Source organism: Balaenoptera borealis, assembly GCF_965194805.1.
Source record: "Balaenoptera borealis genome assembly, chromosome: 18".
In the NCBI taxonomy this organism is placed as follows: Eukaryota; Metazoa; Chordata; class Mammalia; order Artiodactyla; family Balaenopteridae; genus Balaenoptera; species Balaenoptera borealis.
Genome location: NC_138877.1, coordinates 7,012,414 through 7,028,400, shown reverse-complemented (window position 1 = coordinate 7,028,400; position 15,987 = coordinate 7,012,414). Strand labels below are relative to the sequence as shown.

Sequence of the window (15,987 nt, the reverse complement as noted above, 5' to 3'; positions counted from 1 at the left end):
CATTATAGGGAACTGTGGGGTTGGTACCACCTTGAAACCCAGATGGATGTAATTAATGCAAACCAAAAGCACGTCCATTTTTGGAACACCCGCCTAAGCTAAAACCGCTACCTAGGCTTCTCCTATGAAACTGCTTTTAACTGGGGCACAGCTGTTCTTTTTGTCTGCTCAGGAGCCATCTCTCCTGCTTCTGCAACAGCACCCCACGTTTGCTTTGGGGAGTTACCACTCTAACCATCTGAGAGAATCTTGGAGGGACTGTCAATACAGATGGCCTGCCCTCCCCTGCCCAAGAGGTGGGTATGTGAGTCAAGCTAGACCAACCAGCTGCCCTCTCTCCAGGCAAAGATCTTGACTCAGAAGGAGCTATGAAGAAGAAGGAGGAGGAGTGGGGGGGAGGGGAAGGGGAAGAGGAAGAAGAAGAGGGGGAGAGGGAGGAGAAGGAGAAGGAGGAAGAGGAGGGGAAGGGGGAGGGGGAGAGGGAGGAGGAGGAGAAAGCAGGACCTGACCGGTTTGAGTGGGTGTGCTGAAATGATACTGTCCGTCTGTCAGTCACTTCTAGTTTCCTAGATGTTCAAAGTTATTCTGGTTTGGGAGCTTCCAGATCTTGATTCTTCAGCCTTTCCTTCGATTCTATGAGTACCCCCTGCATCTTTTGTTAAAACAAAGTCAGTTTCTGTTGCTATTAACCGAAATCTCTACGTGGTACACCTGGCCTCCAGGCTATTTTCCGGTTTCTTTCCTTGTGTGTTTTCTGCCCCTCATCCTCTTCTATCAGAGATGGAAGCTTGTCTGCCCTGTTCATTGCTGGATCTCTAGAACCGAGAATTATGTCCGTAACATGGGAAACTCTCAAGAAATATATGTTGGATAAGTGACTGATAGACAATTCCCTAAATAATCCAGTTGTCAAATCTGAGTACCTTGGGATGATAAACTGAAAAAAAAAAAAAAGTTTTGTTGTTGTTTTCATTTTTGTTTTTAATTTTTTGGCCGAGTGGCACGTGGGATCTTATTTCTGCGACCAGGTATCAAACCCGCACCCGCCGCAGTGGAAGCGCAGAGTCTTAACCGCTGAACCGCTAGGGAATCCCCAAGGGTTTTTGGTTTTGGTTTTTTTTTTTAATAAAGGTCTATTACTTTATTAACCTGAGCTCATAAAAGAAATGGGGAAAAATGTCTATAAGAGAATACGTAAGACCTGATCCTCACTAACTCAATGCAAGCCCTGTTTTCTGCCAAATTAGCCTCAGAATTGAGCAGCTGGGCAAAGGGTGGCGAGGACCCTGTGACAGAGTGGATGGTTCAACTCCTTCTGCCTTGGGGGAATGGAGCCCCGGGGAAGGACTGCAGCTGCTGCGGCCACAATCACCCCCTCCCCCAACCCCCAGCCCAACAAGCCAGGGAGAAAAGCAAGCAGCTGAGTGGAAATGATCCGTGGAGAAATGGCTCAGCATTTCTGCACTTGCTGTGTGATCCATGATAAGTTTCATGTGGGCCTAAGACTGGTCTTGGTTTAAAAAGAATGAGGAGAAGCAGCAAGAAAGGGAGGAGTTGTGCCAATAGGATTATTGTGGCCAGTGTTTGCTGCTGAAGATAATTAGGTGAATACTGAAGACTTCGGCACAAGAAGAGGATGCTCCCAGACTTGCCACCCCCAGGTAGGATATAAACAAAGTTCGAATTATTGTTGCTTCGGAGGCCTTTAATAAACTATGGAGGGGATATGAAGTAAAGCCCTGTATTACAGAAGAAGTGTCAATTGGTTCTTACACCTCACAGAGACCTTACCAGAGATGCTTCTTAATAATGGCTAATGTGGGGGGCTTCCCTGGTGGCGCAGTGGTTGAGAATCTGCCTGCCAATGCAGGGGACACGGGTTCGAGCCCTGGTCTGGGAAGATCCCACATGCCACGGAGCAACTGGGCCCGTGAGCCACAACTACTGAGCCTGCGCGTCTGGAGCCTGTGCTCCGCAACAAGAGAGGCCACGACAGTGAGAGGCCCGCGCACCGCGATGAAGAGTGGCCCCCGCTTGCCGCAACTAGAGAAAGCCCTCGCACAGAAACGAAGACCCAACACAGCCAAAAATAATAAATAAATAAATAAATAAAAATTTTTAAAAAAATGGCTAATGTGAAATGAGTGTCTGTTGCGTGCCAGACCAGATGCTGACTGTGCTAAGTGATTTGCACGCATTTTCTTGTGTGATTGCACAATCTCCTGCGGTAGATACTGCTGTAATCTCCTATTTACAGATCAGGAAACTGAAGTTTAGAGAAGTTAACAACTTGCTCAAGGCCACACAGGTACTAAGATTTCAACTGGATAGCAAGGGATGCTAGTCTGGAGAGAGGGAAATAGAATCGGATAAAGGAGAGAGGCCAGCGAGATCCCTGTATCTGCCCCCATTGTGGGTGTGAAAGAGAAATTTCAGGAAAAGATGAGGCAAGGAGAAAACCAGAGGGGAGCGTAACGGTATTCAGATGGCCCAGTTTTAATGGGGACCTGAGTGTGTCCTGAGCCCTCCCAGGGGGCCACTGCTCAGTGCTCACCCCCCTCCCTCTCTGTACTGTTCCTTCCAAACCATTCCTCGTCCACCCTCACCCAACACCATCTGCAGTCCCCTTGTAGCAACTAATCCCACGGAGAGATTTGCAGGAGTGATTTCCACTGGTGTCTCACTAAAAAATAATGAGAAGTGTTTTTCTCACCTTCCTCTCAGAAAGCAATCGTGGCTTTGAGTCTTGGAAACTTGCATTTATTCTTGACCCAGAGAAGAAAGAACAGGTCTTTTAAGTGCCCTAAGGTTTGCGGAAGAGGGGGCGTGACCCTTCCTGCCCCAGGAAGAGTTGGATCCTCTAAAGAGAGGGTCTCAAAACACTGCCCCCTGGCATCCCCAAGGCCATTTCAGTGGATACAAGAGGTCAAAACTATTTTCAAAATAATATGATTTTATTTGCCTTTTTCCCTTTCATTCTCTCACCGGTGTACCTGGAGTTGTACCTAATGTGTGACATCACAACAGATTGGATGCAGAAGCAGATATGAGAATCCAGCTGTCTTCTATCAAGCCAGATATTAAAGTGATTTACAAAAGTGTAAAACAAAACAACACCATTCTTCTCATTAATATTTTTTTGCATTGGAAAATGTCTAAAGCTGACCTTGAGGACAGTTGCATCTGGCCCTAACTTTTTTGCTACAGGAAGAAACAATAATTTGGAGACAAAACAAAACATTTACCTTCAGGAAAAGAATTCTTTTCATTCGTGTCTTCCTCCAAAAAGTCATACAATTTATGACTAGGTTACCCTGTTTGCGTTGTTGCTGTTTTGTTTTGCTTTGGTCACTTTTCCTCCCTTCTGAGCCTCCCCAGTCTTTTAATCCAGCTTACTCTGGGACAGAATGAATCACTGAAACACAGGTGTCAGGCCACCAGACAGCAGCCCTAGTCAACGACTGCCCCCAAAGCGTGACAACTTATTAATCAGTAGGGTTATCAGTACATTTTACCTTCAAGAATCTAAAATATCACTGCCCGTCCATTTCATGGCTGGTGGAGACTCCCTGGTATCTGCTTACGTTCTTCAGATAAGAGCTGTTTATGGGCAGGGCCCCAAGCTAATGCAGCCCCACCAGCCGCCACAAGGCCTTGTGAAGTACCTGGCACACAGAGGCACTCAGTAAATGTGGAGTAAATATAGTTGGATTGGACTGCAAAACCCTTGGCCCTGCCAATCCAGGAATAACCAGAGAGACCTGATGAGGTGTGACATATCGCCAAGTCAACCAAGCAACCCCAGCTGGTACCCCAACTTCTGCTGGCCCTCCTCATGGACCCCCAGTCAATGCCTTTGCCTGTGGGAGCCCCACAACTGCCCTGCCCTACCTTCCTCCCTCCAACCAGACCATGAGGAGATAGGAGGCCAGAGAGTGGATGGGAGTACCCAGAGAGGCCTCCACCAACATTGACACGGCTCATCCTGGCCTATTTGTATCCAGAACTGAATAGTGCTGCAGTGATTGTCTATCACTTATAAATGTTAATGTGTACATAACCACTTTACCAAAAAAAAAAAAAAATCAACTAAAATGTTTCTAATTCTGATCAACATTGAAACTTGAATTTTTAGAGTTATAATCAGTGAGTTATACTCTAAACTATTGAGTGTGCTCACTTTTATTGAATATAATCTATATACTTGTCACATTAATGGTTACGTGGAGTTTTTTTATACTGATGTACTATTGTTTGCTTAACATTTGCTGTGCATTGGTTACTTGGGTCACTCCAATTTTTCACTACCATGAATTGTGCTATGATAAACATATTTGTGCAAATTGCCTTTTTTTGTGTCTTTTAGTATTCCTTAGACTCTATTTCCACAGGCTATACTCCTAGTAATAAGATTACCAGGGCAAAAGAATGAATGGATACACACACACATATTTATCGCCATGTTGCTTTACAGAAAGATGACAACAAATTATTGGTTTCAATTTGGCAACAATTTTTCAGGCAAGAGTTTTTAAAATCTTACTTTAAAAAGGTTGAGGTCTTAGAATTTAAGGATTGGAATGGAAGACTCTTTAGAGGTCATTTTGGCCAGCTCCCCAGTGAGTGCAAAGATGCTCTCGTCATCACAATTCGTTTTGTCACAATCTGTCATGATAGGTAGTGGTTGAAGTATAAGAAGAAAATCCAGCCTCACACAAACATGTAATTGTAATAGGATGAGTATTTCAATAATCTTTTAAAATGTGTTGGTATTTTCTTTGATACAACACCAAAACACAATAAATGGCTAGTTGCAATGTAAATAGAATTTGAAACTGTATCAGTTGAAATGTTCATACTCTGTTACATTAAATTCACTGGTCTATCTTGCACTTCAAATGACACTTTTACTCAGGCATGATTTTATAGCATCATGCATTGGTCAGTTGAAAATTTTTGGTTCACTAGTAATAGGGATATTTCAAATGTAGACACATTTATTGTATAATCAAAAATCACACTGGCCCAGGACCAAATGGCTTCGCTGGAGAATTCTACCAAACATTTAAAGAAGAATTAACACCTAACATCTCAGACTCTTGCAAAAAGTTGAAGAGGAGAGAACACTTCCTAACTAATTTTACAAGGCCAGCAATACCTTGATAATAAAATCAGATAAAGATACTATAGCAAAAGAAAACTACAGATTAATATCTCTGAAAAATATGCAAAAATCCTCAACAAAATACTAACAAGGCAACTTCAACAACACTTTTAAAAGATTATACACCATGATCAGGTGGGATTTATTCCTGGAATACAAGGATAGTAAAATCAGTCACTGTAATGCACCACGTTAACAGGATGAAGGACAAAAACCACACAATCATCTCAATTGATACAGAAAGTGTTTGACAAAATTCAATTCACTTTCATGATAAAAACACTCAACACACTAGAAAGAGAAAATTACCTCAACATAATAAAGGCCACATGTGAAAATCCTACAGGTAATGTCATACTCAATAGTGGAAAACTGAAAGCTTTTGCTCTAAGATCAGGAAGAAGACAAGGATGTCTACCCTTTCCACTTCATCTAAACTAGAAAGGAAGAAGTAAAATCATCTCTGTTTGCAGATGACATGATCTTATTTGTAGGAAACCTTAAAGATTACACACACATACACCTGTTGAAACTAATAAACACATTAAGCAAAGTAGCAGGATACAAAATTGACATGCAAAAATCATTTGCATTTCTATACACTAACAATTCTAAACACTTCTATGCACTAATGAACAACTTGAAAATGAAATTAAGAAAACAATCCTATTTACAATAGCATCAAAAAAAATGAAATATTTAGGAATAAATTTAACCAAGGAGACAAAAGACTTGTACACTGAAAACAAAATACTGGAAGAAATTTTAAAAGACATAAATAAATGGAAAGACATCTCATGTTAATGGATTGGATGATTTAATATTGCTAAAATGTCTGTACTACCCAAAGCAATCTAGATTCAATGTAATCCCTATCAAAGTCAAAATCCTTATGAAGTGGCATTTTTTGCAGAAATAGGATAAACCATCCTAAAATTCATATGGAATCTCAAAGAATCCCAAATAGCCAAAACAATCTTGAGAAAGAAAAACAAAGCTACAGGCCTTACATGTCCTGATTTCAAAACATATTACAAAACTACAGTAATCAAAATAGTATGGTACTGACATAAAGACAGACATATAGACCAACAGGATAGACTAGAAAACCCAGAAATAAATCCTCAGATATATCATCTTTGACAACAGGGAAAGGATAGTCTCTTCAACAAATGGTGTTGGGGAAACTGGACAACCACACACACACACACACACACACACACACACACACATACAAAGTTGGATCCTTACACTATGAACAAAAATTAACTCAAAATTGATTAAAAAGCTAAATATAAGGCCTGAAACTATAACACTCCTAGAGTAAAACATAGGGGAGGGGCTTCCCTGGTGGCGCAGTGGTTGAGAATCTGCCTGCTAATGCAGGGGACGCAGGTTCGAGCCCTGGTCTGGGAAGATCCCACATGCCGTGGAGCAACTAGGCCCGTGGGCCACAACTACTGAGCCTGTGTGTCTGGAGCCTGTGCTCCGCAGCAAGAGAGGCCACGATACTGAGAGGCCCACGCACCGCGATGAAGAGTGGCCCCCGCTTGCCACAACTAGAGAAAGCCCTCGCACAGAAACGAAGACCTAACACAGCCAAAAATAAATAAAATAAAAAACATTATCTCTTAAAAAAAAAAAATAGGGGAAAAGCTTCATAACATTGGACTTGGCAAGGATTTCTTGGATATAAAACAAAGAGCAAAAATAGATAAATGGGACTACATCAAACTTTAAAACTTCTGTGTATTTTTTTAATTAAAAATATTAATTGAAGTACAGTTGACTTATAATGTTATATTAGTTTCAGGTGTACAGTACAGTGATTCAGATATATAGATATATAGATATATACTCTTTTTCAAATTCTTTTCCATTCTAGGTTATTACAAGATATTGACTATAGTTCCCTGTGTAAAACTCCTCTGTGTTAAGGGAAACAATATGAAATATTCTGGTATTCAAATATCCAGGATTGAATAACAATAATTTGACAGTTAATCATTCTTTAAGTAAAATTGTTGTTCTGTGGTGGGGGGGGGCGGGGAGTGGCTAGTTGAGCTCACATCTCAAACAACTGAATGAGCACTTTTCCTTACACACGTAACCATCATACAGCAGAAGTACTTTAAATGTGCTTCCATTTCATAACAGAGAATATTGAAAAGACAGGTACTCAAGGGCTGACATTTAATAAACCTAATTTTTCTGCTTCCGTAAGGACATTCTTATATTTTTTAAGATTTTTTTTTTTGATGTGGACCATTTTTAAAGTCTTTATTGAATTTGTTACAATATTGCTTCTGTTTTATGTTTTGGTTTTTTGGCCACAAGGCATGTGGGATCTTATCTCCCCCACCAGGGATTGAATCTGCACCCCCTGCATTGGAAGGCGAAGTCTTAACCACTGGACTGCCAGGGAAGTCCTTAAGGACATTCTTAAGTGAAACAGGGAGCACATGGTGGTGAGGAGCACAATGGCTACTGGTGTGGATTGGTACCACTGCTGCACTTCAGAGACTGAGCTGGTCAATCACTGCTGATCTACAATCGAATAACCACAGCCCTTTCCAGTTTACAAAGTCAATGTTTCTGTTATTCCCATTTAATGCTGACAATACCACTTATCGTTATCTGCCATTTACAGACCAGAAACTGAGGGATAAGAGCTTGAGAAACTTCCCCAAAGTCTTCAAGTTGTCAACTGGCAGTGCCAGCTCTTCTGACATAAAATCCCATGCTGTTTTCACTAGGAAACACCACCTCTCACCACCACCCATCATTGACTTGACCCCCAGAGCCATACCTGGTACCAAGCCATGAAGTAAACGAGTCTGTCTCAGGGTCTCCTCACTTCTTTGTCCCCCTTTCTTGACGCTGTGGGTGCTCAACCATCCAGAGGTCTACCCTGTCCCCACCCATCCTTATGCTCCTCTCCTGCAGCCTCTTTGCGTCTGCCTCCATCAAAACAGTATTAGTACCTGACATTTGTTCTGTGCATTTGAGTTTTATGAGGCATTTCCCCATGCATCATCTCCTTTGGATTTTGATCTTCAAACTACTTTGTGAAATAGTTTTTCATTCTCCTGTTCTGCAAGGAAAATGAGGCTCTATGAGGTGGGAATTTGCCCAAGTTCACATAGCTCACCTTTCTTGTGCCTCCTTTTCTTAAGATCTTTCCAACCTCTAATAGATTTATTTATAAGGAGGTTTACATGATGGATAGCTTCTTTACATGTTCCTTCCAAGAACTATTAGCTTTATGAAAGGAAGTTTAAAAAAAAAAAAACAACACTTGTATCTATGAAATGACTCCCTAACCTTGAGACTCTTAAACGTCATCGTTTGTCCCTCTCCAGGAGAACGACTACATGTAGAACTGAAACTGGGCCATGGAGAAACAGAAATGACCATAAATTTGCAAGTGAGGGTGTAATGGGTATACATTTTTGCAAATTGTAATAAGTAAATATAACTATTTACATTTGGAAGTGATAGTATCATCCACTGTGTTCCTTTCCTCTCACAGGACATCTCAACAAGGCATCCTCCTCTGAAGCCACAAACCACAAGAACAATATAACAGATGTGTTCAGATTGGATACACACAAGAGTATTAGCAGAAGTTAGTTGAATAGCATTTAATGATCGTGTTCTTTTAACAGCCACAGACCATTCTGTAGGATAACTAAATGCCCAATTAGAGTAAACCACAAAGAGTTAAAAGGAAAAAGCATAGGAGCCTAAACCTGGGAAGCCCTGCTTTGAAGTTCTTTTACAAGAGTATGGCAAGGGGAGGGAGTACTTTAAACTGAGGAAACAGGAAGTACCTGGATAAAAAGTTTATTTCATTTCCTGGGGGGGGGGGGTCTTTCCAGAAGTGCTCTTCCAGGAAACCAGGCCTTTCCCACCTAGGTGTTCAGGTTTCCTGAGAAGAAATAGATAACATCCCCCTGTCACAGTGTGGAGGATCAGCTAGTCAGTAAAAAGCTGCAGAAATCTGAGTTTGCCCCACTCGATGCGATCAGCTCGAAGGAAGAAGACTTTGAAGAAAGGGCAGGGGAGAGCAGTGGTGTCTGAGGAAGAGGCCGCGGTGCAGACTAGCCTTCTGGAGAAGTAAGCAGAGCCCGGAAGGAGAAGCAGACGTAAGGGGCGGGTAGCTGAGGGTGTTTATTCACGGATGTGCGAGACGGGGCTCCATCCCCTGGGAAGAGCCTAACCGGGCACCGCACCCACTGCAGAGATGATGCAGAGGATGGTACCTCGGGGCGGAGGGGAGGACGTCAGTTAACACACTGAGCCCTGTGCAACTGAGACCTTCAAGTAAGCCATTCTCAGATAATTCCCTTCTGTCCGCAGCTCCACCGGAAGGACCGTGGCTGGAATGGCCAGATTTGCATGGACCACAGTGACCCCTGGTGGAGGTGCACGCCAGCTGCCACCCACTTGGGGCCGTGGGGCTGGGCAAAGGGGGGTACACTCTGAACGAGTCGCAGGATTGTGGCTTCCTTTACACACACAATTTCTCCGTCTTCCCAAACAGCAAATTATTCAGTTACGATACGCTGGCTGCGGCTCTCCATGCGCCATGCTTCCTTCTGAAGATCACTTTCCCCCATCCCTTCATGTTCAACTAGAGCGGACTTCCCGTCGCACTCGGCCTGCTCCGCCCTTCCTTCCCCTAGATGCACAGCACTCGCACGTCCTGCTTTTTTCACATCCTCCTTCGTCAGATGCCGCTTCCCCAGCTCATCGTTCTCCTTGAAGTCCCAGCTGCCTCTTCTGTTCTGATCCGAAGGAACCCAACTTCGCTGGTACTTTGTCTTCGCCAGCCCCCTTCTGATGAATCCTGCCAGGTCGCCACGTGGTGTGGGGATCCCACCAAACTTTTTTAGTGACTTGGTATTTGTTGAAGCTTCAAAAAGCTCTTTCAACCAGAGAGACATTGCTGGTCTTGCAAAGAGCCCTGTCCAGTCACGAGGGACGTTGAGAACGGCCAGAGTCCCCACTGATCTTTGCCAGCACGTGGCTCTGTTAGAAACTGCAGGCGCGTGAGTGCAGCCAGGCGATGGGTCAGCACTTTCCTAAAAGGGGAAACATCCCCAGGAGAATGGGGAGCAAAGGCTTCCCATGCAGGAGTGCTTGTTTCTGAATGTATGTGAGACAGCATGATTCCGGAATAAACTTGGTGGTAGTATTTTGAGAGAAGTAGACGTGCCTTGAACCAATACATTGGCTTATACGTTTCTAAGAGTTAAGAGATAAAAAGAGATGCTGTTCTTCTCATCATAAATTTATTTCCATACCTATAGATATTTTTAGAGACTTTTTTGATTCAGGAACGGAGATGAATGTGGTGTTTCTTGGAAGTGTGAAGGTACAGTAAATAGCCTAATTCTGAAACATTTGGAGATTTCACAGAAGCCTTGAAATCAATGCTCTTTGAGTGATTGTAAAATAAAGTAGGAAATAGACCTGGATAAATACATAGGATAGGAAAACAAATCACTGTAGTCTAAATATGACACAGGTAATTCTTTTCAACTTCCAGTATAAAATATACTTCAAACCAGAAAGAATGTACTGAATGAACACAAACAATCCTCATCTTAGATGTCACAGCCATGCACTTTCTGGCAAAGTATCGGGGTGTGTAGGCAAATGTCAGCATCTGGGAGACGGGTTATGAGGTGTGTTAAAGAACTAATGGAAGCCTCAAATTTATTTTGCCCCTAAAAACGTTCATCTTTTGGAGAATTTCTGGGAAACTACATGAGATCATTTTAAAAAATAATTCCTAGGCGTTGCCCAGTTGACAGCCAACATAAACATTGTATCCTCCGGGATCAAAGAAACTACCCCATCAAAGAAAAACTGGACAACGCCAGGAATTCGATCTTTCAAACTGTTGGATAAATGCCGCCGAAAGAAGAGGAAAGCATAGGATGTTTGGAAAGGAGGTATAGCAGAGTTTTCTTTAATGCTGAGAATTTTAAAAAGTTTTTAAAATAATAGTATAGTAGTAAAATAACAGGTATTTATTGAGCATTTTGGGTGACCCAGTGCTATTTGCTGAGACCTTTACACATACTATTTCATTTCAACCCCACCAATCTCCAATGAGGTAGGTACTATCATTATACTCCTGAGACAGCCAATGACACTGAAGCTTAAAGAGGTCATTAACTTGCCTAAGGCCACAGAGGAGCGGACACCAGGGCCTGTACCCTCAGCCGGGCTATTTTCCTCCTTTCTGGGCTAACACTTCCTAAGCACTTGCTGTTTCCCAAGCACTCTTCTTGCAGGTGTTGACTCATGTAATGCTCACAACAACAGCCAACGAAAGATACGCTAACAATAACCCCATTTTACAGGTGAGGAAACTAGGGCACAGAGAGGCTGAGGAAGCTGTCCAAGGCCACCCAGCTAGTAAGTGCCACAGTAGAACCCAGACTCAGGCAATCTGAGCCCAGAAGCCAAAATCTTCATCACTTTCTAGTACTACCTCTCATGTAGAATTAAAAAAAATTTTTTTCCATCTGACATATTTGATTTCTGAGTTGCAGCCTAAACAATTAAGCCCGCCATTCAAAACATCAGGGAGAACTAATGTTTTCTTTATTGGCATTAATTTCAAACCCCAGAAGGACTGGAGAAAATCTTGACAAGGAATGCCCACGGATGACTCAGTGTTTCATTATCAGCTACTGGCCATGTCAGCAGAGGTGAGATATGGCGAGTGGAAGATTTGGGGGAGGTTTCGGTCGCCAAGTCAAAGAAGTGGCGGGTCATGCCAGGAAGAAGCAAGCAGGACCTGCCGGCCAGGGCTCCAGAACTAACTACCAAATGGAGCAGAGACAGTACAGTAACCAAGTGGCCCTAGTACCTGATTCCTCCCCTTCCCCACAAAAAGGATTACCCCCGTGCACTTGAGAGTGTAACGTGATGCTGGTTTACTACATGTGTCTTTCTTTTCACAGCCTTCATTGAAGATTGGATATATCTAAATCCCGGATAGATGTGCCCTTGAGGGGGTGCTGGAAGAATGGTCAGGAACATGCTATACACACATTAAAGTGTTTTTTAAATAAATAAATATCTGTGAAGTCCTCACAGCGTACAAGAACTAACTTCAGCTCTTACTGTTCCTATCAGCCAGCTGTTTGAGATGAGGAAGTGATTCCTCACGGTGGTTATAACTGTCTCCTTAAGCTTGAAAGAACTAGTCCCCTCCTTCCCAACCCCCATCCTACAATAGAAAATGAAGACAAGGGACTTCCCTGGTGGTCCAGTGGCTAAGACTCCACGATCCCAATGCAGGGGGCCCGGGTTCGATCCCTGGTCAGGGAACTAGATCCCACATGCTGCAACTAAGAGTTCAGATGCCGCAACTAAAAGATCCCGTACAAGGCAATGAAGATCTCACGTGCTGCAACTAAGACCCGATGCAGCCAAATAAATAAATAAATATTTTTTTAAAAAAGAGAGAAAGAAAATGAAGATGATATCAAAAGGCCGTTACCTAGCAGTTCTGTACTTACAAATGATGGATTACACCACCAGCTGAATGCCAGTGGAGCAGTCAGGATAGAATAGGTTAGGCTGCTGTAACAAACACCCCCCAACACACACACACACACACACACACACACACACACACACACACACAGACACACACATCTGGGGCTTAACACAATAAAGGTTTATTTGCAGCTCATACTACATGTGCAGTGTGGATTGCAGGATTTGGTGATGGGGGTGTGCCTCTCATTGTAACCATCCAGGGGCCCGGGTGCAGGGTTGCTAGAAGATCCCTCTAGGGAAATGCTTCTGTGATACCAGAAGAATGGGAACAGAATTGTGCATAAGCATTTAATATTGCCTCCTGGAAGTAACATATAACTTCCATCCACATTTCACTGGCCAACACAAGTCACACGATAAGCCTCACTTTTAAAGAGAAAATAAAATACAAACTTAGCATGCGCCCAGAGAGGAGGAAAATTGGACTCTTTATTTAGGTGCAGCCCTAATGGCTAAGACATTGAGTAAAGGAAATTTAATGTCAGAAACAGGAGCTCGTAATCATTAAAAGAAAAAAAAAAGGCCCCCTTTAACTGTTTGGATCTCAAACTAAAGGCCTGCTTGATGAATGACTCAAGACTGATGACAGGTAATGTTTCGGTAGGTAGGTGTGTACGAGAGGTACAGCCAGATGGAGCTGGTGCGGCCAGTGAACACAGAGACAAGGACCGGAAATCTACTGTGCAGCTACCAGTTTAAGAACTTAACAGCTGAAGCCTGAAGTCGCCAGATGCACGTAGGTCCTGCAGCCTCAGAGGAGTGGCATATGTGGATGTTAGGAAGAGGAGAAATTGGAAACTATTTTGCCCACAACCCTGTGACTCAATGAAACATGTTTCTTAATGAAAGCAATCGTGTAATAGGCAAAAACTCAGTCCTGGAAGACTTTGGGATTAGGCGGCAACCTCTCCACACAGGACTTTAAGACTTTGGCCTTGATCTTTGACTCACTAAATTTCCAAAATCCCTGGTGTTTCTCTATGACAGAACACTGGGACAAAATGGCCTCTCATTCCTGATAAAATTTAACTAACACTTTTTGTGAAATAAAACAACAGGCAGGACCAGGAATATGGGAAGAAAAATGGGAGCTCATCTTGAGAGGGAAATGTTCAGGGCACTGTCCATCCCCAAGGGCTTCTCGCAAAAGGAGGATATTGTCTGGAGGGCCCGGATTTCTCTGTAAAATGGGAACACTGTTGAAGCTGGCGAGTCATCTGCCATCGGTACCAATCCCATTTGCACTCTATAACCCCGCTAGAAAGTATACAGCACACTTTTAAATCTCAGAACAAGGACTTGGTTTGATGACAGAGCCAGGCAGGTTGACAGCTGAGGGGCCTAAGGTTATTAGCTGGACCCGTCTTCCTGTTCAGGGCTTTCTGCTCTGCAGCTGTGAGAGGTGCAAAGCTTCTCTCGGTTACGCGGGGTACAGATCCGGCAGGCTCCAGAAGGGCCGAAAGACAGCACGACAGAGAGCTATAGTCTCTGACTGCTCGGTGTGTTCCTCCCACCAGCAATATAGGGTTCACCTGGAACTTCCTCGAAATGCAGACTCTCAGGCCCTGCCCCAGACCTGCTCAACCAGAATCTGCATTTTAACACAGTCCCTGGGTGATATGTATGCACCCTAGTTTCAGAAGCTCTGTTCTCCAGAGTTTTAAACTACCCATGAAAGATGCCTTTGCTACCATCTTCTATTGAACAGAATTAAAAATCAAGGCCAACTTTTCCCAGCCTGCCTTCTTTCCCATCTTGTTGTCAAACAGTCAAATTGACACCAAATGCCCAGGTAATAATTCATCTGCCTCAGAGCCTTTCAAAAGAGCTGGTATTTGCATGAATGGAACTGCCCTTACTTTGGACAATTCCATTTCAGTTATGTCCCTATAAAAACTGAAAGTATAATTTTTTTCTTTAAAAAACCGGTTTTAAATACTTGCTCCTATAAGCTGTACACTTATTTCTCCCAGACTATTAATTAGACACACACATCTGACCGTTTTATTTCTAACTATCTCTTCTCCCTCCGCCAACATCTGCCAAGTACAAACAGGGATAAGTGACAGTTTACACCACATGCGCAGGTATTTCTATTTACAGGGATTCAGTGGAATGTTGTGTTTTTCATTTGCTTTGTTTGTTTTGCTTGAGACTAGCTGGGCAGTCTGGACTATGTCCTGCTTTGCTATATGCATCTGGTCTAGTTGAACATCCATATCTGAAGGCATCAGTAGAAAGCCGAGAGACACCACCCAGCAAGAAATCTCCAGTGACCTATTCTCTATTTTCTGAAAGTTTTGAACCAGCACAACATTTTTACCTTAAAATGTTAACGCTTAATATCAGAGCAGTTTAATTTGAAAATAAGGTTTTATTGTGCTAAAGAAAACATCATCATGATGTATGTGTTAATTATGTCTCCACCTGCTTTGGGAACTTAAGTGAAGCAAGTAAACAGATGTGAAACTCAAGGCGTCTGCATTTAAAAGGATATTTTGCTTTTCATTAGCATTTACTTCTCAACACAAAACTCCATTTTCTGCCCTCAAAAGATGTAGGTACAGCTGATGCAAAAGCGTATTTTAACATGATTGGTGGCAACCCAGATACTATGTTCTCTGGAGGATTTCTATGACACACTGTTCTCAAAAACCTTTAAATAATCTCTAGTAAAACAGAAGAGGGAATATTTCCAGGTGACAATAGGGCTGGAAGTGATATGACGTTTGTACGTGATGGGCTACTCATTTTTCTGAAATAAAGAATCTTGTGAAAGGAGGAATTATGACTAGTATTTACAACAGCTTTTCATAAACATCCCCAAATTCCAGGCACAAGACAAAAGGCATGACTCAGATCACAGTAGGCGTGATGGCTGGGGAAGTGGTCCTGGGGAAGATTGCTTCCCTGCTGCCTGAGAATAGCTCTGGGGAGATTTCTGTAGGAAGCTGATAATGGGCTATTTCATTCGAGGATCACCAGTAAAAATCTGGTTTTGATCAAGAGCATTTCCTTAGCTAAAAATGTCATGTTTCCAGACCTTGATTTGATGTTTTAGTAGATCACGGCTGAAAAGACTGAGGACTTGAAAAAACAATATGAATGATTGTGATTTTTAAATCTGTGCTGCCACGTGAATCCATGTGATGAGATTATCTTGATGGGTGTGGCTTGAGTTCTCCTCGCTGTGGTTTTTAGGGGGCTGAAGGTCGTGTCTCCCTGAAATCTCTGCA

At 42.8% G+C, this 15,987-nt stretch overlaps 1 protein-coding gene across 1 annotated transcript in view; it reads left to right on the top strand.

Annotated features, from left to right (window-relative positions):
* LOC309615457 (uncharacterized protein) overlaps positions 1–12,653 on the top strand; it is a gene marked incomplete at its 5' end in the record, with an annotated part of 28,327 nt that extends 15,674 nt beyond the window's left edge. The window contains one exon of the mRNA XM_082365128.1: positions 8,697–12,653. Within this exon, the coding sequence (XP_082221254.1) occupies positions 8,697–8,797 (101 nt within the window). The 3' untranslated portion in view covers positions 8,798–12,653. The remainder of the gene's footprint in view (positions 1–8,696) is intronic.
* Between the last annotated feature and the right edge of the window lie 3,334 nt (positions 12,654–15,987).